Here is a 26,620-nt window from a genome sequence, read left to right as displayed (position 1 = left end):
TACTAAAAACTATATAAACAGCTCGTATCAATGTGACAGGTGCTGTGGTGTATTTTTATTGGATACGATTTTGTCTGGTTATTTATGATTGCACTATTATTATAATTTTAGGTCTTGTGTTTGGATAAATAAAGATGAAATAAGAAATGCCACCGTGTAATCGAGGTTATGTTCTACGTAACTACGCAATGACACCATCACGCAACTTTTAGCAACAAATAGCCCGGCCTTGAGCAGCAGCGCCTGAAGAGGAGTTGAGGAACACTGGCCCATCACTTCGCCTTTGTTCTGTTCAGTCTGCGTCAATGTATCACGAGCTACCTCACGAGTAAACTGAATGGTCTCTTAAATTAGCTAACCATGCTAAGGCATGGTAGCTATGTTTCTTGGTCATTGTTTATTTTTTTTAATAGCTCAAATTACGCATTCACAGGCCTAGCGTAAAAGGCCTCGTTTTCCATGGCTCGCTCATGAAATTAGCCTCCTTTAGCTTTCCACTGTATCGTGTGTTGCTGCTACGTGCTTGTTACCGTCCCTGCATTGCAGTCTTCGCCGGGAGGGTTAGGCTAATATATGAGGCGGCTATGCTAGCTGCTAACTGGAGAGAGAGAGAGAGAGAGAGAGAGAAAGAGAGGGGGCATTGAGTAGAGCGCGAGAGAGAAAGAGGACTGCGCCAAAACCAAGGTCCGGATTTGTGACGTCAACGGGATCCGCAGACCTCTTTGACAGCACCGAGGTGGGGGGGTTGATTTAAAACCAGCGTCCTGCCGCCACCTGGTTGTACATCGATACATCGCTGCGTTATAAATCCCGATTAAACTCGTTTGTTTTTAAAGGGAATCCCACGACTGCTGCTTTCCTCGCTGACCGGCGAGGACAAACAACCAGCGGACCAGCCACTAATCCCCGAGACGGTCACATCCACGGTGTGGAAGGGGGTGCTCGATCCATTTTCACGAAAATGGACACAAGGGGGCAAGCGCCAAGTGGAATAAATGAGTCGAAGTAATCATCATCGAAGGGGTTTAAAAAAGCGAAGCTGAATGTCCATTTGGTCTTTATTATTGTCATTTGACTGGAGATGGGGGTTTTCGCGAGCAGACAAAACATAGGCGTGGAAGAAGTGGATATTCCGTCCAGTTCGGTGTACCGTTACCCACCGAAATCTGGTAAGGTACCAACAACAGGTCAACCCAATGTGTGTGTATGCGTGTGTTATGGTTTCACGGTGCAGAGCGTCGGCCTATTGCAGGTGATCGTGTTTTGAGTTCAAACGATGAAAAAGTAGTGACCACATGATCCCAGAGGCTGCTGACAAGCTGGCTTCACGATGGCATAAAGGCCTTCAGTGCAACATTACATAGCTAGTCGTATTTCGCAGTGACTGGAATGCAATTTTACAGTGCAGTTTGTCATTGGATTGGTGATTTGTTATATTGTACAGTGCCCTGTGAGACCTGCCGATTTAAAATTAAATTCTGCCTTTATAAAGATAATAAGTTGATTTTGATACATTTAATTGAACATTAATTGAAGATTGCTCAATGCACCGCAACATTCCGGGATCTGCTCCTAATATTTAGAACTCTCTTGTATCCGTAAATGTAACCAAAGTGATAGATATCACTTTCATAAGCCAAAGATATCCAGTTCAAGTTAAGATAACAGCTCTCTCTCTCCCTCTACAAGCGCAATCAGTGGCAGTCCTAGCTTGAATGGCACCCTGTGAGTATAAATTTAAAGCCCAGCTCTCTGGACCTCAGACTGAGTCGTGTGTTTGCATGCATCCTGTTTGATTGCAGCGTGGCCCGCAGGGGTAGCTGCGATCCGATTTGAAAGATCACAGATAGATGTTGAAAGAAACATTTCTCTCATATTGACATAAAAGACACCTCAAACTGAATTTGGGAACACGATTGCACTTTGATGTCACACTAATAAATTGCATCATCATCCATCGCGCTGTGAGGTGGTCTTGCCGCTGTCAACTGTTGCAGTATGAGCAAATCTACTTTGTCTGGCTGCAAGAGGAGAAGAAATAGACTTTTGGTTATTGTGAGGCCAACGGTTTTGTTGTTATGAAAGGGGAGACGTTTAAAAAACAAAAAAAATAACTATTTACAAAAGTTCCCACTGTTTAGGTCTCAAAACCCACGAAGGATGAAGATTTAGAGCACACTACACAGATTTCTTGTTGACTGGACACCCCGCTCCATATTCTTGGTTAATGGCGAGTACAGATTTTGTTATCATGACAACCGCGGGTGGAGCTGGGGGATTGAACAGCAAGCAAATGTTTTCTGTTTGCGGGTGTGTTTAAAAAAAAAAAAAAAAAAAAAAAAAACAGTACCCATAAAGACAATGAAATAATTTTCACTCATGGATATAACAGTTCATACACTACACTGTGTGTATGTGGTGCATGGGCAGGCCACTGCTTAAAAGTGGTTCTGGATCTTTGCCCAGCCTAGCTGATCATATGGTGGGCAGAGAAACCCGGAGTGGGGGCGGTTATTATGTAAATTAGGCCATGAAGAAGTGCAGAGCGGCTGGCTCACAGACACATGTTCAGAAATAGACAGATGAAACATTTTCCTGGTTGTTTAATTTATCACTCGATGGGTGGGTAGGCCCTCGAGAGATCATAATATTCATTTTCATATGTCCCTGTTAAAATCAAATTTGCATGTTCTTTTTGTTTGGTATCATCCTGTCAGGGTTAGGGGAAGAGGAAGGAAGGTTGCATATGAAACTGATCTGTCAGACCCAGATCCCGTGAGTGGTATCTGGTAACAAAGCCGCCAACCTGCTTCAAGAGCTGTCATTCAGTCTTCTTTTAGTCCGCAGGCTTGCGAAACAAGTCATGAAGGTGCCAGACTCGAAGCACACCTCCCACATCCTGTCAAATATGTATCCGGAGGCCTACTATTACATTCTTGTCATTCCTCCCTGTGTTTAAAAAGCAGGCCGTGTGTTTTAAGACAGGCGCACACCGAGCGATGTGGCTGAACCAGACGGAACTGAACAATTGAAAACAAATGACGGGTGGCGAGTGACCCTCGCTCACTGTCTCCAACCAATCTGTTGCAACAGAAAAATGGGACCAATGGCACCAGGATGCATCTGAAGATATTTGAGAGGCCACTGGCAATGATAGCCCCAATCATTGACAGCACGATCACCAACTTTCAATATAAGCATTTCATCTCGGAGGCAGGAAAACTCTTCTTAATATTCTGCTTTTTAGCCACAGGTGTATATGAAATTAATATATAGTTAAGTATTCGTCCTCGATGTTAGTGGTTGATACCTCGGGCAAGGAGGTTATGCTTTCTTTGTTGGTTCACGAGTAGGATTACACAAAGCTAGCTATCTTATCAATTTCCTAGTGGGGTGATAGAAGAAGCCATTACATTTTTTGGTCTGTGTTGCCATTTGAATTCATTTTGCTATCTATCCTCTCGGTCCGCAGGAAGTTACTTTGCCAGCCACTTTATCATGGGCGGGGAGAAGTTTGACTCCACCCACCCTGAAGGTTACCTGTTTGGAGAAAACACTGACCTCAACTTCCTCGGGACCAGACCAGTAGCGGTAAGTATTCTCAATGTGGTCACCACATGTAAAGTACCAATTGAAGGTCAACTTATTGCTGAATTAGTAATAATACAAATTTTTGCTTCTTTGCTGGGTTGAGCTAGCTAACCGAGGAGGTGTTGCATTTCACCCATTAAAAAAAATATATATATACATATAATTGTTTTTGTTTCAAATAGCAAGAAATGTAAAGACAAGTTGAAGATTAAAGTCAAATATTTTTGTAAATGTTCAAATTTTCTGAAGGAAACTAATTCGGTTTATTCAATCCATGATTTAAAATATTGTAATTGCGTTTTTTATTTTAATTTGAAAAGGTAACTGTAAAAATTACAATAAATAACAAATAAATAAAAATAAGAATAAGTACTTCATTAAAAATGTTTTTGAAATGAAAAAAATTACAGTTAAAAAGGAAAAATTACATTTAATTCAACCACAAATTCGTTGTAAGCTAAAATAAAAATGTAAAAAATGAAAACCTAAAGAAAAATTACAATTAAATACCAAATTAATATTTTTTACAAAAATATATATTTTTAAATCACTTTCTTTCATGTTTTTCACACTTTTAATTGACAACCTGCTCTGTAATCGGCATTTATTCCGTGTTGATGGACTATACACAACACCTCAGTTGATGGCATCCTGCTGCAGCGTTTAGCAGCTTTCCACACTCTGCCTGACTGCAATTTACAGGAATGTGTCATCTTGTCAGAGTAATTATAAATGACAGGGGAGACGGTACCAAGAGATGAGGCGTTCTCCCGTTCTCTCCCGTGGCGTTCCGATCATGTAACCGGAATGTTCAGTTCACAAGCAGAGAATTTTGAAGTGAAGCTTGTGGTCTTTCTGCCATTTATGTCTAGACTCAGACTAAAATTAGCAGTAGGCTTTTCCTCCCAGATAATGTGGGCATTTAAAATCCTCCCACGGGCTCAGAATTCAGATTATTTTATTTTTTTTCCCCCCCTCGCTTCATCTCTCTTTGAATGAGACGCTCAAAGCAGCATTATATAACACCGTTGGCTTGTGAGCAGATGGTGCAGTAAAATCATAAACCCAGCTTGAGTTGTTGCGCTCTGGCTCTCCTACAAATATGATCACGGACAGGCTATATTTAGAGACTTCTCTCCCCCCTCCCACATGGAATAATCTCCCATAAGGAACTGAGTGTTTTCATCTGGTGTTTAATATACACAAGCGGGAATGACTGCTGTGAAATTTCCAATAAGACCCGGACTGTTGTCTAATGAAAGACACTTTTCAGCACAGGGCGTGTGTGCTTTACAGGCACGACTCCCACCGAGCCCCAGATGCATAACGCTACTGCCATTCACGGCCGCGTAAACACATGAGCGAGGCTTGTGTAATGTGTGGAGTTATCCCACCACATCCTGCATGTTTCTCGCACCTAAGATTGGTTCTTTTATGCGCCGTCAGCAGTTTGTGGCTTTGAAGAAAATCAAAAAGAAACACAGCCAGGGTCAAGTTTGTAGATGTAACCAAGGGATGTTTGATCCTAAAGGCGGGGGCTTGGTGAAAGTTGCATCAAAGATTAATCCACGGCTTGTAACTATCGCCCTGGGAAGCACAGCAAATTTCTTTTATTCATGCTGTCCAATGAAAATCCTTTAATGTTTAGGTTAAATCAGGAGTAGCCATGGTGGGTACGAAAGGAATGTTGCGGCCACTCCTCATCATCTCGTAGTGTGTATTTAACTTTACTTAAATGCTTGTTGTTTTTTTTTTCTTGCTTTTAGTTCCCATACGCAGCCCCTCCACCTCAGGAACCGGTGAAGACGCTACGGAGCCTTATTAACATCCGCAAGGACACACTGCGCCTTGTACGGTACGCTGTAATACAACTCCTCTTGCACAAGTGCTGACTAATGAGCAGCGACCGCTAAATCGAGGCTTTAGAGTTCAGTTGCAAAAGCTCAACTGTTAGCAAAAGTGACAGAAATGGCTATTTGTTTGTCAGTGTATTTGTGAGACGCCGACTTCTGGTTTTGGGAGAACACCAATAGACGTCTATACAGTGTCATTTTCATTTTAGGGTGCACAAAAATGGCTAAAAGTGAGTATAAATTCCTCAATCTTCACTGTTATCTGGATCTTCATTAATGGTAATAATAATGTTTTGGCGAAGCAGCATATTACTCGTTAGCCTAGGTTAGGCTTTCATACGCCCTGTTTCAAGTAACCAACAACAATTGTACAGTGGTGCCTTGGGATAGGAGTTTAATTTGCTCCATGATCATGCTCGTAACTCAAAACACCCCCCACTGAAATGAATTATACTGCCAGTAATCCGTTCCAGCATCCCAAAAAGCCCAACAACGTTTATATCATGTTTTTCAATAAGAAAAACAGCACTCCATAGTATTGCACTTTATAAAAATATACAACAATGACATTAAGATGTTAAGCATTTTTTTCCCCCCATTTTTTTGCGTCAATTAGTTTCCTTTTGGGCGGTATGCTGGACGACTGGTTAGCACATCTGCCTCACAGTTCTGAGGACCAGGTTCAAACCCGGCCTCCCTGTGTGGAGTTTGCATGTTCTCCCCGTGCCTGTGTGGGTTTTCTCCAGGTACTCCGGTTTCCCCCCACATCCCAAAAACATGCATGGTAGGTTGATTGAAGACTCTAAATTGTCCGGAGGTGTGAATGTGAGTGCGAATGGTTGTTTGTGTATGTGTACCCTGCAATTTGCTGGCGACCAGTTCGGGGTGTACCCCTCCTCTCGCCCAAAGTCAGCTGGTATAGGCTCCAGCACGCCCGCGACCCTAGTGAGGATAAGCGGTACGGAAACTGGGTGTGTGGATGGTTTCCTTCTGCTGTGTGCACCTTGGCCAATAGGGGGCAGTATAATACAGACATATGGTTAAACTGTACATACTGTACAGGGAGCCGATCTCAGCTCCTCGGGCCATAGTAATACTAGTTGTTCTTCACAGAGGATAAAGAATGAATTCCTGTGAGTATTGTTATATTATCTGTCTACATGTGTTCCACCGTTTGTGTTCAAATAGCCGTTACTTAAAGGGTTCTAACACTGTAAGAGATGCTTTTCGTTTGTCTGTCTGTGGTGTTTCCCATTATGCGTTCAGTTGCGGACTTTAAGGCAAAGTTAATGTGGTTGTTTTACATTCACAAGGTGTAATTCTTTTTCTTTAATGTTTAGTTTGAAAGTAAACTTTAAATTCAGTGGCAAGAAACGTAATTTATGACAAATTGTTTACTATCTGCCAAACTGCTGCTTGTTGTGAAGTGAGTTGAGGTCACTGCCACCATACAGCGCTCAGATCTCAAAATTTCGCTCACAAGTCAAAGCAATGATAACTGATACTACTACTACTAATATTATTACTACTACTATGAATAATAACGATAGTGACAATAATAATAATAATTAATACAAAATAAATAATAATAATAACAAAAAAATAACTAAGACATTATTCTTTTTACTTATAAGCATCTTATTGGATACTCAAGTTTACCTTACAAACATAGTTAAATCAAATCAGTACCATAAAAATAACAGTACATAAAACATCAATTAAAATTGGAAATAATATGGGAAATGCTCAAGTGAATAGGCAGTTCGGAATAGGTGTTTCTTGAAGTAGGATTTGAAGAGGGTTACTTGGTCTGTGTTTCGGAGGTCAGGTGGGAGTTCCAAAGACAGATGACAGAGCGGCTGAGGGCTCTGTCCCCCACGGTGGACAGATGAGCAGAAGGGACAGTGAAATTGATGGAGGACGAAGATCTGAGAGAGCGGGAGGATATGGAAATGTAGAGATCCAAAAGAGATGACAGGGTGAGGTTATTCATGGCCTTGACGGTTCAGATCACTATTTTATATTGGATGTGGTATTGGACAGGCAGTCAGTGGAGTTGTTGCTGAGCTGGAGTGATGTGGTGAGTGGAGGTTGCCCTTGTGATAACATGGGCGGCAGAGTTATAGAGAAGCTGTAGTTATTGCAGTGGGGGAGACCATATAGAAGGGAGTTGCAATAATCCAGGTGGAAAGTTGACGAGTCTATGATCAACAACAGCAGCAGTGTAGGGGGTGAGGGATGGATGGCAGCGATTTATGTTTCGTAAGTGAAAGTATGTGGACCGGGTGATGTTATTTATGTGTGCTTGAAACGAGAGTGTGCTGTCGAAGATGACACCCAGACTCACAGACAGACAAGCAGTCAGTAAGGGAGGAAGGAGGAAGAGTGGTGGTCGGTTTGGTGGAGAGGTAGAGCTGGGTGTCATCTGCATCACAGTGAAAGTGTAAATTGAATTTACGAAAAATGTTGCCAAGAATCAGGATGGAGGTGATAAAAAGGAGGGGACCCAAGACAGAGCCTCGGGGCACACCGGAAGAAATTAAAGACTAATGGGATTGGACTGATTTCATTTGAACTAACTGGGTGCGGCTGGACAGGTAAGAACTGAACCATTGGAGGTGTGTAATGCCAATGTGATGGAGTCTGTTCAGGAGGATGGTGTGAGAGATGGTATCAAAAGCTGCAGTCAGATCAAAGAGGATGACGATGGTGACTAGGCCAGAGTCAGCTGGCAGGAGGAAGTCGTTGGTAATTTTGATAAGTGCTGTTTCTGTAGTATGGAAAGGGCGGAAACCAGACTGGAATTGTTCATAGAGATTATTGGAAGTGAGGACACTGACTGACACAATGATAAATGACACCACTGTCAACAACAGTCCCCTTATTAAAATCCAGTGCACCTTTTAAAAAAAAAAGACTATTTCAAGGTTAAAAAAAAAAGTTCTTGCTTTACCTTGCAGGTGCAGCGAGGACCTAAAGTTGCCGGGCGATGACGAGGCGGGAAAGCAGCGGGCCTGCTACAACGTGGAGTTCACTTTTGACGCCGACACGCAGGTGGCCATCACTATCTACTACCAGGCTATAGAGGAGTTTCACAACGGTGTGCCAGTGTAAGTTCTCAGAGAGAGTGCAGTGGCGTAGCCTGCACCTCTTCATTTGTGTGAGTGCACTGGTTGACCTTAACGCATTGGTTGCCTTTAGCTACCTGCCCCAGGACAGCTCTTTGCAGTCGGAGACGGTGCACTTCAAGAGAGGGGTGAGCCAGCAGTTCTGTCTGCCATCGCACACCGTCAACCTCAGCGAGTGGGCAGACGAAGAGGTTAGTCCTCTTACTAGTTGCTTGCAGACTCTGACTCTGACATAAGTTGCCAATTTTAGGACTTGGGACTTGCTTGGCTAAAACTTATAAAAGACTTGAGTCCGACGTGGTACTCGTGTGACTAGACTTGATTAAGAGTTGATCTTCATGACCTGTAAGTTGGTTGCCTGTGTGCCAGTTTTTAAATTTTTGATAAAAAGGTTTATGTGTAGTGCACGCAAACCTGGCAACCCATATCAGGCTATGATCTGAACTGAAGCGCAGAGGCCACTTCATGAAGCAAGTGTCAAAAATAAGACATCTAACTTCATCTGTCACTATAAGGTAAGCTATGTTAACGTCACAGTTGTGCTCATGGATAGCTGGTCAAACATTAAGCTTCATGTTGGTTAATGTGTTTAATTGAGAAGACAATGTAATATACAATAAGGAGACTGGTTAGGGACCATTAAAAACTCAGTGATTCAGAATGTGTTAGTACAGCTAACTAACGCAAAAGCAGATACTGAGTGCTGAGTCACTAATGTGCGAATATATGTTATGTCTGAGCAAGAGTGTATAACTTGACTTCTGACTTGCTTAACCCAAGTAATGACTCGACTTGCTTGAAATTAAGTAGGGACTCGACTCAACTTGCTTGACTTTTGCCACAGAAATTTGGGACTTGTACATATGTGACTTGCTCCCACCTCTGCTGTAAGGACAACGTATTACGTTATAACGCCTCCTGTTTGTTCTCCCCAGCTGCTGTTTGACACGGACAAGGAGATCTTCCCCATGGCGGTGCAGGCCGTGGTCGACGAGGGTGATGGTGAGTTCTGCTACGATGCGGTGGTGTTGCAGGTGGAGCTTCAAATTACGTTGTTTTTATGTTTTCTGTATGCAGAACATATGGGGCACTCTCACATACTGTTAGCCACGTTTGAAAAGGTAAACTTGATTGCAACAAAATCCTTAATGATGCTGAATATGCGCATGGAAAGTAGAGTTTCTCATACTGTTGTTTTCCTTGGCAGCACATGGATGGCAGCTACTGTGTGAAGCCTCTGAAGCAGAAACAAGTGGTGAGCACACATACCTTTTGTCAAATATTTTCCCAATCTTTTTGAAACAACGCTTTGATGTCCCCTGGAGATGTGACTTAATTTCTTCTTTCAATTCCCAGGTGGATGGAGTGAGTTATCTACTACAGGAGATCTACGGGATAGAGAACAAGTATAACAGCCAGGAATCAAAGGTAAAGGCTCTTCCTGTCTGCTCCTATTACGCCTGTGTTGATGCGATTGTGCATCTTTTATCTACAGGTGGCCGATGACGAAATCAGCGACAACAGCGCCGAGTGCGTAGTGTGTCTGTCGGACGTGCGCGACACACTCATCCTGCCATGCAGACACCTGTGTCTCTGCAACGCATGCGCCGACACGCTGCGTTATCAGGCCAACTGCTGCCCCATCTGCAGACTGCGTGAGTCCACACACACAAATGCGAGGAGGTGCTCTTTTGCTAAACATTCTCAAACTGTGTTTTTTCTTCTTTATTTTAGCCTTCAGGGCTCTGCTGCAGATCCGAGCTATGAGGAAGAAACTCAGCCCTTTGACACCAACCAGCTTTAACCCCGTCATCACTTCACAGACGTCGGACTCTGAGGAACACTCGGTATTATTAAGGCGCTAATATGAGCTAAGTTTGTGATTGGGAAAACAAAGACACAGCATGCTATGTTTTGTTTACCAAAATACTGCGAACACTCGCTAATAGCAAAAAAAATTCCAAATAGTCTACATCCTTACCCCCCAAAAATGTTTATAATTGCCTGTTTTCATATTTTAAACCCAATACTCCCCAATTTTGATCCCAAACACTTTAATATTATTTAAAATTCATCTCACAAAAATCCCCTAAAATTAAATGGTTTACAGATGATTTGAGTTTTAAAAAAATACACTGGATTCTGGAAGTACAAGGATGCTGGAGTGTTTGTCGCTGTTTTGTAACGTAAAAATACCCATTAGGACTTTCCTATTAGCCATTTTAGTATGTTTTTGACTCGGTGATGCATAAAATGTATTTACCCACATACAGTATATCGCTCTACAGTATAAAGCTCTGTCTTGAGTAGGGGACTACTGTGCCTTACGTTACCAGCTGTTAACTTGCACCACTGGCAATTTCGAGCTGGACCTTTCTCTGTACCTTCTAGAGAAGTTTACCACCGTACTTTCTCTGGCATCAACCCCATTTCGCTGCTGTTTGGCCTCAAGCCGGCCGGCCATCTGCTGCTAGCCGATGCTAGGTACTCCTATGCTAACATGGTGCCTTAAAAGCAGCAGGGCGTTTGGGCGGCATCTTAGGGTGTCACAGAAAGTGCACAAAAATATGCAGATAGGCGCTAATAGGTGAGTTTTTCAGCGAAAGGTTTTAGTTAATTTGCGAGTAGATGCAATTCTCAATAGAATGGTGTCTCTTGACCAGGAATCCTTATACTAAAAAAATTTTAACAACAAAGCAAAAACTTCAGCCAGTTATTGAGACAAACTAGCCTTGTTCGTACTAGAAAGGTCAATGCTAATGTTAGCGCTGGTGTCTGTGCCAGCTGCAGCATGTTTTGCATTGAGGGGATGGCGTGCTTGGGTAATGGTTTCAACATACGTCTTGTTAAAGTACATCCGATGCGCTTTTTTGCAGGCGTCTGAGCACATCCCCCCGGGTTACGAGGCCGTGTCTCTGCTGGAGGCTCTCAACGGCCCCCTAGCCACGTCCTCCGTGGCGCCCCCTCTCAACTCCGGCCCCAGTCACGTGTCGGGGGCACTGCCCCCGTATGGCAGTGAAGCCCACCCGGCGGCGGCCCGCTCCCTCTCCCCGCTGGACCATTCCAACTCAAGTCAGGGGCTCAAACTCAAGAAGAGCAGTTCCAAGTGAGTGAATGTGCTCATCCTATGATTGTAATATTTTTTTTTTGCTGTTGATTGTTTTAAAACTTCTTCAAAGCTGTTCCAAACCACAAGTATGCATATTTTAGGTCGCTTTCCCAGGATTCCTCAGTGCTTCCCGAGGAAGAGGACGAGAAGTCTTGCAGTGAATTAGAGGCCCGTCGCCACAAACCGCAGGAGGTGTGTATTTTTTCGGGGGGATATTTTGTTGGGTTGGGAGCTCCTGTTATAACACTGCTTTTCTTTATTTTTACAGTGTGGAGTCACGCCAGACAGTGAAAATCTAACTCTCTCTTCTTCCGGAGCCATCGATCAGTCGCCGTGCACCGGAACTCCGCTCTCCTCCACTATCACTTCCCCTGAAGGTAACACAAAACGTAATCCATTAAAAGTCATCTTCAAAAACAGTGTCAATGAACTACTGTTGTTTAAATAGTATGCAGTGGTCGTCACAAAAAAAACCTGCTATTTCTGCAAATACTTACTGAATACCAAACGCAGAAGCTGTTGTGAAGAAGATTCCAGGATCGAACATGTTCTGCTTTCCATTTACTGTATAAGTATTATTGACCAATCACATTTTAGTAGCGTAATAATAAACCACCTTTCTAGCGGGCAAATTTTACAGTAATTCTGAAATGCAGACAAAATGTTGAAAGCAAAAGCAATTTATGGAGTGTTTTAACATGAATAAATTATTACCTGGTGCCATCTGAGCATTTAATGGATCTGATAGTTGCCTTCTGTCGTTATTACTTTGGACTTTTCATCAATCGTCTGTGCTTTTCTCAAATATGATATGTATCACGAAGCACAGGAGTTTTTTTTTGGCAATGAACTGGCAGCGGAGGAAGACTGTTTGGAAGAAAAGATGGCCGAACATCAATCAGTTGTCTTGCGCGGTCTTTTAAAATGGCGTCGGATCGTGATGTGTGTTTCCGTGTGTCTGCCAGACCCAGTGAGCAGCAGCCTGGCCCAGTCAGTGATGTCCATGGCCTCGTCCCACTCGCAGCACTCCCACATCAGCACTGACACCATGTCCTCCATGTCAGGGTCCTACCTGGCTGGGGCGGACGGCGAGCCCGGGGGGGGCCGGGAGGGGGTTGATGCGCAGAGCGAGGAGAACCGGGACACCCCCATGGAGAGCCGAGGACCCTCACAGCTGGAAGGGGTAAATATTTGTGGTGGTGTGTAATCTAATGAGTTGTTAAAGGGTTTGTAATGAATTAATTTTCATGTTACAATGATGCCTTGACATACAAGTTTAATTCGTTATGTGACCATACTCGTAACTCAAAACACAATTATTTAGTTTGAGAGTGAACTTCAACTGGGGGTGGCATTAATTGTTCAGTATTTACCAATGTGCTGCTTATTGTGAAGTGAGTTGAGTTCACTGCTACCATACAGCTCTCAAATCTTAAGTTTGCACTTGCAAGTTATGCAGAAAATCGCCCGAATGACGGCTTGTATCTCGAAAAACTCTGACGTCGGTTCACTCGTCATCTCAAGGCACCACTGTAATTGCATTTTAATAGAATAGAAATGGACACAATGAGCAATGTTTTTCAATACAAATGAAAATATTGACTTGTGGTTCTCCCCCTTTCCAAGGAGACAACAGAACTGAAGTACTCTGTGGCTGTCGAGGAGCAGGACTCAGAGGTGACTTGCATATGATGATGATGTGCATCAATGCTCAATGAATACATTTCTTTGAGCTCCTAACTTTGTTTTCTTAGGGAAACGATGTCACGGAAGAGGACCGCTCCTCGCCATCGAATGGCAAAGGTAATTACAATGACCACCCCTCACTTTACACCGTTGCCAGACATGCTCTGTGCAAACTGATGGCACTATAATAATAATTTTGAAATCTTCCGTATAACATGGAATATATGTATGATACACATATCTTGGATTGACAACACAATGGAGCAGTGCCTGATGAAAATGCATGTTAAGTGTGTTACAGTGTTTCCCAACCTATATTAAACCAAGATTAGAAATAACACGCCCAAATAACAATGTCCCTAAAAGTATATATACGGAAATCTTGATCTTGTCTCAATCTTGTCTCAATTTACTCACAAATGTACTTATCAGTTTGTGCGTGCCAGGACTTAGTGAGTTTTATGATTGACAACAAGTGGACACACAGGTTTAGTATGTACCTTCTGCCATCTAGTGGAAGAGCATTTATTTATTGTGCCTGTCACTATACGTTGCTGGCATAGATAGACCCTAACCCTTTTTGTAAATAAATTATAATTTTCGGATAAATTAAGAAAAATTGGATCATTTCCCTCAACACACTTGAAAATCTCTCACGGCTTACTTTATGTACCACTGCACAGTGGTTGGGAATCACTGGTGTAATATACATGGTTTAGTACTAGAACTAGAAAATTCACATTTCAATGGATTAGAGCATGATGAGGTTGTATATCCTTCCAAGCTTGCATTTGCATGTAAAATACTACGCCCTCATGTCATACGTATTAATTACAGTTTGACTTCATTTACTCCATTATGCACTTTTGTGTATGGTGAGCCAACAAACACACAGCAGAGGACTTATAGCAAACAACAACAAGGTCACCTTTCATCAGACAGCCCGTGACATGTAATTATGTATGTGTGGATGTGTGTTTTTTTTTTTGTGCGTGACACGAGTGAGTCCCATGAATAATCTTTCAGTTCTTTAGGGAGCAAGTGCCACCTGACAGGCTGTGGACGTCTATGTGTAACTACAGGATGCATGTGTGTGTGTGCGGGTACGTGCGTGTTTGTCTGTACCAGCATTGCCAGATGGCTTCTGCGTGTGTGTGTGTGTCTGTGTCTGTGTGTGTGTTTGTGTGTTGAATGCCAATCACGTAACCATCCTTGCCTTTTTGTCCTCATTAGTGCGAACATGTGCACCCACCAGTCATGCATTACACATGCCAAAATGTGTTTTTTTGTTTATTCCTCAGTACACTGTAGCAAACACATACACATAAGTTATAACATACAACAATATACACGATATACAGTGACGCCTCACTATTCGTGGGGGTTAGGTACCAAGCCCGATAAGTGAAAATCTGTAAGCAAAAGACAATCCCAAAACACTCAAAAACTCACTTATGATGACATTACTCTGAAAACAAACGTAATGAAGGACACGCATTCAGCAATGCTTCATTCTAGCATGGCCGACCACCTCCCTTCCTGCCTGTGACCCACTCCCCGCTGTGCCTGGCTGCTCTTGTTGACATGTGCCCTCGCTTGCAGGTGGGCGGAGCAGGTTTCCCGAGTTGGCCAATAACAATCAGGGCGTCGCCCTGTGTGACACGCCCTCTTTGGGCTTGGACAATGAGCAGGCTCCTGACGGCCGATTCGCCGGTGAGTGGACGCCGACCAGAAGTGAAGAGAGGGAGGGAGAAGGCATGAGGCTTCTGACGTTAGCTCGCTAGGCTAACACAGGGAAGAATGAATGGCGGCAGACGCTAACGTGGGCTTCCGAGCATCTCCTCTTTTTCCTTTCTTCCCTTTGCTGCTTCATCGCTTGTTAGAACTAAGTAGCTGTGCGCACCCTCCATCCTTAAGCCCTGTTGTGTGTGTCCATGTTCTTCACGTGTGCTTCATACGTGCATGTTCTCTGTCAACATGTCAGAGAAGAGTCTCGGTCCAACATGATCCCTGTTCTCCTTTCCTCTCCTTTATTCCAAGCTCGGGGCAGACTTACACTTGGGCATTTGAACCATGCCAAGTTGTTTTTTTTCTGATGTCAAAGGTGGCAGTTGTTGTGAATTACTGGCCAGAGGAGCGATCACATTAATCATAACACGCATTTTTTATGGTCATATGCCGAGCGTGACGTGGACTTTTTTTGACTGTGGATTATTTCCAGTGGTTTGGTTTATTTCTATTGTGCAAGATGGCGACTAGCTTTAATAACTGTTGAGAGGAGGAATCATTGTACACATATGTGCCAGAATTTTCTGACTTGTGGCTTATTTCAAGTCTTTTGTTTGTATTATACAAGGTGGAGGTCATAATTCAAGAGGAAGGATGAAATAGTCATGATGGCACGTACATTGCTTGGAATGTGCCTGACTTTTTTGAGTTTGTAACTTATTTAGCGTCTTTATATTTATTTCTACTGTGCAAAATTTAGGTAATCATTCATAAAACATAATGGACTCCAGATGTCATGTGGGCTCGTACACTGTTCGAATAGCCTAGTGTGAGTACACCCTTCATCAAGTGTGTTCATTTGCTTTGTATGAACATTTTAATTTAGTGTCTTGTTTGCCTTGATGTCCTCCATCCTCTTCACAAACCCGCTTCCCTTCCCCATGTGGTGTGTTTTTAGCTCAAATGTCGTGCGTGATGTCTTTTTCTCTGTGTGTGTGTGTGTGTGTGTCGTAAAACGTCTTCTGTTATCTCTTCCTTCTTCCTGTGAATTCCTCCCATCCTGTATTCTCCTCCTCCCCCGCCCTTTCTCCCCTTCTCTCGCCTTCTTTTGGATGGAAAGATGAGGAGTCGTGCCCGGTACATATTGAGGACTAGGTATGCAGTGTTGGCTGAGACTGTAGATTTGACTCAATAATTCTTTGGGTCCATTATGCACTTGGACTACATTTGACAAAAGTATTGGGACGTTACAGGAAATGAAAATGGAGCAGTTATAAAAGCTTGTACCATTCTGGGAAGACTTTCTACAAGATGTTGTAGTGTTTCTACTATCACTGTATTAAAAATTCTGATTAAAAAATGCCCATTAATACACAATGGTGTATTAAATTTCTTGACAGTGCCCCTAAAAAGGTCTTAAAGTCCCCCCAAAGTTACCCAAAAAAATTCACACACATCACAGAAAAGAGTCTTGTTAACAAGTGGGACAATGAATGAATGAATTAAAAAATATGTGTAATCAGGCTTCAAAATGGTCAAGAATTGAGACATTCTTTTAGCTTCCAGACGCTGTGGGCATGTCGCTGAATGCTCTGAATACCCCGCCTCCCTGGAACTTTCAGCTGTCAATTAAATATGTGCCTTCTCCTCACGGCTCCAAAGCGGGGAGGGGAGAATTCCCAGAGATGCACATTGCACTCACTCCGACGGGCCACAGAGGGCCTCTCTGTGGAGCCTCACGCAGGGACAATTTTCCCTCCTTTGTCTCCGTTGAAATTCAGCGGGCATCGCGCTGCTGTGGCCGCTGAAGGGTGTGCACCGTATGAGGCCACAACAGTGCTTGCGCCATGGTCCCTGTGGATGATTTTTGTTTTACCTCTTCCTCCTCCTCGCCACGTGACGTCGCGGCCGGTAAACTGTGTGGCTTATGACCCTAACCCTGTTGCGCTGGACCTCCGGAGGCTACTCTAATTGGTGCGAAACCGGCAAGGGGCCGCTGGGCAGTGGAGCCCGTCCGGTTCGCCGCTGCCTCTCAACGAAATGCGCGTGGGGGCAGACGGCAGACACACAGTAGCCCAAATAACACAAAATGCATTAAACTTCAGGGGAGATGTATTTTCTGAAGTTGTAGGGGTAGTCAGTCTTGGCACATTTTCAGCACTTATCTTTAAACATTTAATAAGAAACAAAACTTGACAATGACTTTTGAAGGGACTTTAATTTTGGACTCCTTAAACACGCCCATACCCAGATAAACGCCCATTCATCACTGACGAGGTGTGTCCCAATACTTTTGTTCATGTAGTGTAGCTGCTCTATAATAGTTAATTTCCGTTTTTTTCCACTAACACACACTGACATAATCACTTGAACGCATAATTGTGCATCTTTTTTTTGGGTGGGGGGGTTAAACACCACAATCTCTTTTTCAGGTCTGATGTACCTTGGCGGCTACAGGCCCATTTTGGACTCCACCAGCAACCGGGAGGAGCAGGGGGTGGAGAACCGGGAGGGCCAGAGTCCCAAACACCCTCGCCGTGGGCCTCTTATCGTGTAGCTCGTTCACACGCACGCACACACACACACACACACACACACGCACACACACACACGCACACAAACACTACTACTAGTGGAACTTCCTACTCTGTGCTTCATCGCTGGGTAATGGCTGAACAGGGAACCCCGCCAGCACCACCATCTTCTCCAGTGAGGTGTTATCCGAGCACTTTTATATCTATTTTATTTTTGAGTCTGTTTTTATTTATTACCCGTAGGTCTAACTTACCCGTGACAGTTTCATGTTGTGAGTTTATGGTTAGAAGTTGCTGCTGCTGCTGCTGCTGCTGCTGCTCCTCCTCCTCATCAATATGACCAGCCAATCAGTCAGGGGCTACTGTGATCTGCAATCACCATGTTGGGCGGTCTACCTTAGTGCGCTAAATGCTAAAAACAAAGCCTGCTCATCTCTGGACAACCTCTGCTGAATGTGAAATGAAAGCAGACTTGGACTTGAACATTAAACGAATGTAGGATGATTACCTCCCAGGCGGAGGTTCTACTTTTAAGGTAGGATGGGCATTTGACTGGTTTGCCTTGATTCTTTGGAAAATTAGCACTCAGTTAATCGATTTATTGGTATACACTACTCCCCAAACGTAAGGGATATTGGGCTTTTGAGTGAAGTGGATGTCCTTGGAAATGTTCATGGAGCAAACAGCTGTTTTGAATTTGGCCATTCAGCTTCTTAAAAGCAAGTTGTGCAAAACGTACTGAAACATTGAACAGTTGGACGGACATTCTAAAGCTTAGAGAAGGTCAAATTAAGTTCACCTGTGAAAGTTATAGTGCATTTGAGGTTCATCCTGGAATTTGATCGAAAGCCGTATATCCCTAACCTTTTGTGAGTCTGGTATCTTTAACATTTGTTCTCGTTGAATGTTCTGTTTTGAAAGGTCCCTTTAAAGAAGTTAAGACGGTCTGCGTTTTCCAATTCACTGTCCTTTGTTACGTTTCCAGCTATACTGAGGCAGTGTGAAAGGGGCCGATGATTCAGAAATCAGTGATTATTATGCCCATCCCTGTCCACACTTATCCATTCTTAGAACTGGAATCGTACCCCCGACCACCCAGCCATGTTAGCATGTCCGTATTGTTGCATTGCAATTTTTGAAGCCACCACCAAGCAATAAAAAATGGCTTCATTTTCTCCTCAGTTTGCACTGGTCGGCTACATGTAGACTTTTTTTTTTTTTTTGCTATTGTAAAGGGACTTTTAGTAAGAGACATTCATATCCCGATGATCCATTTTTTAGTTAACCTCTTGATGTTGATTTGTGTTTTTATCTGTTGCGAAGCACTGTGTCGTTAATTAGAATGTGGATGAAACTATGTGAAACATTTGTAAAGTTTTACACACACACATACACACACACACACTCACGTACTGTAGCTGATTATAAAGGGACATTGATGCACTATTAGCCGTTTCCTAGGCGACGTAACGTTGCGGTGCATGAGGCTGAAGTTGAAGCATGAAAAGAAGAGGATGAAGATCTCTGCGTGAGTGTCGCGTCGCGAGGCCCTCCGTTTCCCGGGCTGTCACATGATCACAGTCACACGGCCACAGTATGAATGTGTCGTAGGTGGAGAATCAAATAATCTGTAAGAACAACCCACTTTTGTAGGATTGTAGGCGTGAACGTGAGACAGACAATAAAGTTTTGTTTTTTTGCAACTTCACAGTCGAGTTTGACTGAATTATTTTTATTCATTTATTATTTTGCTTGTGTTATTTCTGACAGAGAGTCCTCTTAACTTTGTTCGGATCCATTCACATCATTGTGTGGCATTTTTCCCCGTTCCATAAATGAAGATCTTGTCAAAATCATTGAAGGCAATTGGAACGCATTCTGTTGCAACACCATCACCATGGGAAAAAATGAATTACAGAAAATTATTACAAAATAGTTTTATTTTAAAAAGCTATTTTATTTAAAAATATTTTTAAACCAAAGAACAAATATTTTAGGTTTTATTTTGTTGTTGTGGATAATAGAAAAGCCCCACAATTTTGAGGTACATGCTTTTAAATAATTAGGTGGCATTACAAGCTAGATAACCAGCAACTGTTGTAAAGTTTTAGTCCAGGAAAAGTGTTAATTGTTTTAGTCATCCCCCTCCATTAGTACAGTACAACAATTTAAATTCTCAACCAAATGCAAAGGCCTTGTTGTACATAATCTAATTGAGTTATAAAGAAAATAATCTACTTTTTCAAGTGTTCAACTTCCTGTTCTGACACTCCCGTCAGTGGACAATAATTGGCGAGCTCGGATAAAAGCGGTGAGTGGTTTTGTGTGTAATGTCATTACGGTGTCATTTTGATGATCAAGTGTCACTCTAATTGACTTGTGTGTGTCTGCATGGAGCTTTTCCATTATTTGTGTGCACACATGAGACCCTCTCGGTGCTGCAGTTCAACCTTAAAAACCACATTCGGACGCCTCTTGTCTTGCCACCTGCTTTTATTTCTTGCGGTGCGGCCTTTAAAGCAATAACAGGATAAGCGCACCCCCCTTCCAAGCGCCACGCCAAGGCCTGATGTATGTCCTCTTACAAGGCCAGTGGGAGGGGATTGTCATCTCGGGTTTAAAAAAGATCTTATTCCACTGAACGTCACATCACGGCGACGATGAAAGTGCTGCTCATTGTCCTCATCCTCTCAGGTAAGAGCTAAACCTTTTCAATGTTAACAACGGCTAAGTTATGCACATTATTACTGAAGTATGTCTTAAAAGTTGTATTATTGATGTAAAACTCTATTCAAACATTCTACATTCAAGTTGATCAAGATCTAGGTTATGAAGTCTTTGATGGCTCTTTTGTTCATTGTCAGTATGTGACCAGTATATATTTATGTCTTGAAAAATTAGATTCACGTGAGAAATGACATCAAAATATATTTTCCAGCCGTTTTGAACACAACTAGGATATGTTGGAGATCATTGTAATCAGTATCTGTGGCAAATTAGGTTTAGCAAAAGTGGGATTATCAATTCATAGGTGAAACTATACCGATTTATTTATTTATTTATTTACAACTACCACCAGGTAGTGCGGACTTTGGTAGATATTTTAATCATATGTAATTTTTGCAAAATGTACTCTCTCGAAAAGTGTGCTTGTTGATTCAGATGTGAAGTGACATTTTTCAGACAATTTCAAACATCTAGATTTGTTTATTGAGTCCATAAAAAGCAAATGGAGTTGAACATTGAAAATGTTAACGCTTCACTCAGTAACTGTGTTCCTAGGCGTGGGACGGGCCTCCCCGGGCAAGGTGTGCGGTTACCAGGACGTCGTGGACCATCTGAACCTAACCTCAAGGAACAGAGCTTTCCAGTATACGCGGCCTGTCCTGGACCACACGCGTGCCACCCTGGTGGAGCTCAACATCCTCCTGTACGCCATCGTGGGCGTGGTACGTTGTTTATTTGCCGAATTCATGCTGAAAGTTGGCGGTGACGTTTCGACATTCATGTTTTCACAGATTGAGAAAACACAAACCTTCATTCCGTTACTCTGGACGATGATGGTGAGTGGATGTTGTTGTTGGTGTTGTTGTTGTTGTTGTTCACATGTTCTCAACATGTGCCCGGTCATTGGTCCGTAACCCACAGTCTTGGACGGATGAACGCATTTCCTGGGACCCGGATGAGTTTTGCGGGATCACGGAAATTTCCCTTCCCACTAACATGCTGTGGATCCCCGACATCTTCATCTTCGAGATGTGAGTCCACAAAGCATTATTACTATAACTATGACTTGCAAATACACCAAAGTATACTCCAGCTGCTGTTATGCTGTCATCCACTTAATGTATAAGCTTTGAGTATGTCTTTTTTTTTTAACGAAAGTAATAATAGCAGACCAAGCAGAGCTGAGCCATTGAAATAGTATATATAATAGTATACGTGAGACGTACTGACAAATATGAGGCTGTGAATGCCAATAATGAGTGATTGTTGGATAACAAAAGGCCTCTTAGTTCCACATAAAGTCACCTAATGACTTTCTGATGGCTGACTCCGTATCGTGTTTTGGAAAGGAAATGACTGAACTATAGTCGCCATTATGTGTGAGTAAACGTCGCTGCGGTCAGCGGTATAGAACAGAGCGCAAGGCGTACCGCCAGCAGGCCGTTTATTGTGTGCATGTTTTGTCAGGGTGGAGAAAGACAACTCACAACACAACCCTTACATGCTCGTCAAGCACACTGGGACGGTCCTGCTGGATCAGGACATACGGGCGGTCAGCATGTGCATGATGGACGTGTACAAGTTCCCCTTCGACACGCAGCGGTGCAACATATCGCTGGCCTCTGCAATTTTTAAGTGTAAGTGCCTTTACACAGAAAAAGCTTTTAAAAAATGTTTTATGATACAGGGTGGGCCAATTAAAAGTCTGTAGAGTTTTGAAAAGCGTTTCTAGCCTGGGTTAGAGTGTGTCGTTAATGTTTCAAGCCAGGGTTAGGGTTTTAAACAAGGGTTAAGGTATTCAAAGTAGGGTTTCAAGGCCAGTGTTAAGGTTTTCAGTCTGGGTGTGGCTTTCATACCATCCTTGTTTGCTTCAATCTGTCCTTTCTTTCATACACCCTTGTCTCGTTCCTTCCTAACCTTCTTTCTCCCTCCTTTCATTTAATACCATCCCTGTTTCCTTCCTTCTATCCGTTTTTGTTACTTACTTCCTTTCTTCACCCTTCCTTCCTCCCACCCCTCCTTCTTTCCTTTCTCACTTCCTTTCCTTCACAGCATCCTTTCCTCCATCTTTCCTGCCTCCCTCCTTTCTTACTTTCCTTCTTTCCTTTCTTCAGTCCTTCCACTCATCCTTTCTTAACCCTACTTCCTCGCTTCCTTCGTTATTTCCTTCCTTTTCTACCTTCCTTGTTTTCTTCCTTCTTTACAGCATCCTATCTTCCTTCCATCCTTTCTTCATTCCTTTTGCATCCTCCTTTCTGTCCCTGCCCTTCCTTCCTTTCATACCATCCTTTTTTTCTTCCTTCCACCCGTCTTTCAGTCTTCCTTCCTTCATTCCATCCGTCCTTCATTCTTCCTTCCCTCCTTCCTTCCTTCCTTCCTTCCCACAGCCTCCCTCCCTCCATCCCATACTTCCTTGCTTAGATAAGTTAATTTAAAAACGTATACAGTCCCTACTTTTGTCCCAACCTGCATTGTTTCGATATTTCCCCCCCCCTCTCGACGCAGATGAACAGCTGCGCGTCGTCTCGGTAGTGAACTCGTCGCGGGCTACCGACTCCACCAAAGCCATGTTGCATTCCCAGGGAGAGTGGGAGTTTCTCCATTTGTCCGTGAGCAACAACAATATCAGCTTCAACGACCAAGTGTGGGAGAGGCTGGTGTACACGGTACGGCAGTGTCCCAAAGTTCCGATAAAAGCGGAAATGCAACACTTACCCCTGTCCTTGCAGTTTGTCATCAAGAGGCGACCCCTGCTGCATGTCATCAATTTCCTGTTGCCCATCCTCTTCTTCCTTTGCCTGGACCTGGCCTCCTACTTCATCCCGGACCAGCATGGGGAAAAATTGGGCTTGAAGGTGACCGTGCTGCTCGCCATCTCCGTGCTGCTGCTCATCCTCAATGACATCCTGCCTTCCGTGTCGAACAAGACGCCGCTTATAGGTACACTATAAATTGTGTCATCTAAAGCGGGGAACGTACAGTACAGTGCATCTGGAAATTATTCATGGCACTTCAATTTTCAACGTATTGATTTTGATTACATTAATTAAACACCCTTTGCTCTGTCAATAAGGATTGCCTGAAAGCCGAAAATTTTAAATCAATAACTTTTTGAAAATAGGACTTTAAATGTGGCCGTTTCAGCATGGGAGATATTTACACATCGAAAAACAAGACAGTTCTTTAAAAAATTGCTAAATTAGAATTATTTTTTTCTAGTTTTACAGTTTATTGTTCAAATTATATGAAAATGACCCATATACCAGATAAGCTAATACTGTTGTTAGGTGAGCTTCTTGTATATATATTTCTATTAGTTTTTCTTCTTTGAGTTTGCGGGTAGACTGTGGCACCATGCTACCTCTCACAGGCCAGTCTTGGTACTGCAACACATAGGGTGACTGTCAAAACAGGCTATACAATTGTATACTTTTCCTCCCGTCAGCCATCTACTGCATCGTCATCTTCGCCCTGATGCTACTCAGCCTGCTCGAGACCATCATGGTGACCTACCTGACTGAGGGGCCCTTGTTGGAGAAGCTGGCGAGGTGCGTCAGGAGCAAACGGAAGAAAGATCCGACCGACAAGGCCGACACGGGTACGTCTCCGAACTACTAAGTGCCCGAACTACCGTTGACGCCGTCACGCTAACCCGCTGTGTGTTTTCAGAAGACATACGACAGACCGGATCTGTGTGTCCGTCTGTGTCGAGCGGAGAGAAACCACACGAGCTGCTGCCTGTACCACAGGAGGTAAAGAGTCACTCATTAAAATGTGTGGACTAAAGTATTGAGAGTGGACACATTACCACCAGGAATGGTGGTTGGTTATGTCACTGTTGATTCGTTAGTCTACCGGTCAGCCATTACTTCCAACCAATGGGTTAGTCTACCTGTCACGAAGGGGTCTCAATTTGATCACTTTGATTGATTAAAAATAGTTTATTAAGCAGCACCGTGTGAATCAAAGCGCTATAAACGTGTGCGCAGATCAACAGCGGCACGCTGGGCGCTGAGTCTCGGCTGTTGCTGCTCGTCGTGGACGAGCTGAAGGAGCTGCAGCGGACGCTGAGCGTGCACCTGAGCTGCAAGAAAGACGGCGGGAAGTTTGCGCACTTGGCCAGCAAAATCAACAAAGTCTTCTTCTTCTTCTACCTCACCGCTGTCACCCTCTTTCTTTCACTCCTGTACCTGGACTGGAAAAGTTAGATGTCTCCATTAACTGAACTTTTTAAAATACGCATTAACTCATTGATTCTCAACCACTGTGCTGCAGGAAATTCCCTGCACTTCACAAGCATTTCATTTTCGAGAACTGTTTTGTCTATGTATCTATCTTCAACTAGATGGCAGAAGGTACAATCAACATGTGTATCCACTTTTTGCCATGCATGCAGCAGAATAATACATTTGCATTCAACTAAACAAGCTGAGGTGGAAAAGTGGACGACTGGTTAGCACGCTCGCCTCACAGGTCAGAGGTTGTGAATTTAAATCTGGGCCTCGGCCTTCCTTTGTGAAGTTGGCACTTTCTCCCCGTGCCTGCTTGGGTTTTTTCCGGTCCTCTGGTTGCCTCCCACTGGCTGGTGGACCAGTTCAGGGTGTAGCCCGCCTCTCGCCCGAAGTCAGCTGGGATAGGCTCCAGCACGCCCGCAAACCCTAGTGAGGATAAGCAGTACTGAAAATGGATTGGGTGGTTGGATAAACAGGCTGACAATTCACATTGCTGTTACATTCCTTATTGTAGTATACTTATATACTTTTTGTGATTTTTTTTGTTTTTTTGTTTAGTGGTGTGTTGTGAGATTCTTCTAATGTAAAATATGTTCCTTGGCTTAATAAAGGTTGGGAAACTGCATTAAGCCATCATGGCAAACACGTGTCGTTATACAGTATACTTGTGTATTTTCTTGATGTTTTTCACTATTCAGTACTATATTTTTACCTTAAATATTTTATGTGACCTTTATTTATATCAAATAATTCTTCCATCCAACATCTTTATTTTTGGGGTCATAAGACGATTATGATAAAGTCGATTATATTTTGTTCATTTTGATCATAAAAACATGGCAATTTTAATTCATTATAACAATAAGCAGCGGCACGGTGGACGACTGGTTAGAGCGTCAGCCTCACAGTTCTGAGGACCCGGGTTCAATCCCCGGCCCCGCCTGTGTGGAGTTTGCATGTTCTCCCCGTGCCTGCGTGGGTTTTCTCCGGGCACTCCGGTTTCCTCCCACATCCCCAAAACATGCATGAATTGGGGATTCTAAATTGCCCGAAGGCATGACTGTGAGTGCGAATGGTTGTCTGTTTGTATGTGCCCTGCGATTGGCTGGCAACCAGTTCAGGGTGTAGCCCGCCTCCTGCCCGATGACAGCTGGGATGGGCTTCAGCACGCCCGCGACCCTAGTGAGGAGAAGCGGATCAGAAAATGGATGGATGCATAACAATAAGCACACTTTTTAATTAAAAGCAAAATATAAATGTTGCTTATATTAAGCCAATTTGTCTTTATTATAACCCCAAAAAATTAATAATAAAAAACAAACATTTTGTTTAAATAGTTGACCGTTTTTGTTATTTTATCCAAGTCGCTTGAACGAAAATATGACTGACACTTACAAATGAAAGTCAATCTTGTCTCCTACTCCTTCAGAATTGATTAATCCTTCTATGATTATTGATCCTACTATGAGATTATTGCATCAATTCCAAATAGCCGGAGTGAAATGGTCGTTGTGAAATTGAGTGGCCGCTTGCTCGTAACGCGTTTTGACCGCCAAAGTTACGAGGCCGATGCCTATTTCTAATAAGTGGCTCAAAGAAATCTTGCCGTGGAATGTCATTAACTTCTGTTGAGTGGTAGGCGTACCCATTTAGCAGATATTGGCAAAGTGGTTGCATGATTTTGCCAATATTTTTCACACTGTGCCTATTTCCGTTGATGACTGCTAAAACGTCACACTTCGGCGCTGGTCAAAAACCACAAAAATGCGTTTGACATGGTTTATTGCAAAATAATTGGAGGTGGAAATGTCTTGATACAATATTATTTTATATCTACATGTTGATACGTGATTACTGACGATACTGTGCCTGTGTTAATATGTGATGCCTTTTAATGCATTTTGCCGTTAATAATTGCTTGTAACATTTCACCACATCCGTGGAATGACCAATATAAATAAAACTAGACTATTTGTGCTTATTATGATAATCAAAATGAGGTTAACGTTGTTCATATGATCAACATTCTTTT

The 26,620-nt window shown here is 43.0% G+C and overlaps 2 protein-coding genes across 9 annotated transcripts; both read left to right on the top strand.

The window, feature by feature from the left end:
• The first annotated feature begins 586 nt into the window (after positions 1 to 586).
• On the top strand, positions 587 to 19,354 carry rnf157 (ring finger protein 157). Of its 8 annotated transcripts, none has more exons than XM_061706269.1 (19): positions 588 to 1,169; positions 3,473 to 3,591; positions 5,358 to 5,446; positions 8,405 to 8,554; positions 8,646 to 8,763; positions 9,508 to 9,693; positions 9,780 to 9,827; positions 9,929 to 10,000; positions 10,068 to 10,227; positions 10,307 to 10,419; positions 11,449 to 11,678; positions 11,783 to 11,873; positions 11,950 to 12,058; positions 12,647 to 12,864; positions 13,308 to 13,358; positions 13,436 to 13,484; positions 14,970 to 15,080; positions 16,216 to 16,250; positions 17,528 to 17,616. In XM_061706269.1, exons 1-18 carry the CDS (start codon positions 1,082 to 1,084, stop codon positions 16,248 to 16,250), a joined length of 2,037 nt encoding a protein of 678 aa, XP_061562253.1. In that variant the 5' UTR covers positions 588 to 1,081; the 3' UTR covers positions 17,528 to 17,616. The 8 variants fall into 8 exon arrangements, 7 of the variants coding, with proteins under 7 accessions (XP_061562253.1, XP_061562254.1, XP_061562251.1 ...); XM_061706267.1 differs by lacking the exon at positions 16,216 to 16,250 and having other exon boundaries at positions 590 to 736; positions 837 to 1,169; positions 17,528 to 19,353; XM_061706268.1 differs by lacking the exon at positions 16,216 to 16,250 and having other exon boundaries at positions 596 to 1,169; positions 9,508 to 9,574; positions 9,650 to 9,693; positions 17,528 to 19,353.
• A 924-nt stretch (positions 19,355 to 20,278) lies between these two features.
• Positions 20,279 to 25,046, top strand: LOC133418120 (5-hydroxytryptamine receptor 3A-like). Its single transcript, XM_061706512.1, has 10 exons — positions 20,279 to 20,323; positions 20,912 to 21,078; positions 21,148 to 21,192; positions 21,278 to 21,387; positions 21,824 to 21,993; positions 22,862 to 23,022; positions 23,086 to 23,296; positions 23,802 to 23,954; positions 24,026 to 24,108; positions 24,346 to 25,046. The coding sequence occupies exons 1-10, from the start codon at positions 20,290 to 20,292 to the stop codon at positions 24,562 to 24,564; spliced, it is 1,353 nt and encodes a 450-aa protein (XP_061562496.1). The 5' UTR covers positions 20,279 to 20,289; the 3' UTR covers positions 24,565 to 25,046.
• The last annotated feature ends 1,574 nt before the right edge of the window (positions 25,047 to 26,620 follow it).

Source organism: Phycodurus eques, chromosome 19 (genome assembly GCF_024500275.1).
Source record: "Phycodurus eques isolate BA_2022a chromosome 19, UOR_Pequ_1.1, whole genome shotgun sequence".
NCBI lineage: Eukaryota > Metazoa > Chordata > Actinopteri > Syngnathiformes > Syngnathidae > Phycodurus > Phycodurus eques.
Note: the sequence above shows the minus strand (reverse complement) of the source record. Positions and strands in the feature narration are given on the sequence as shown.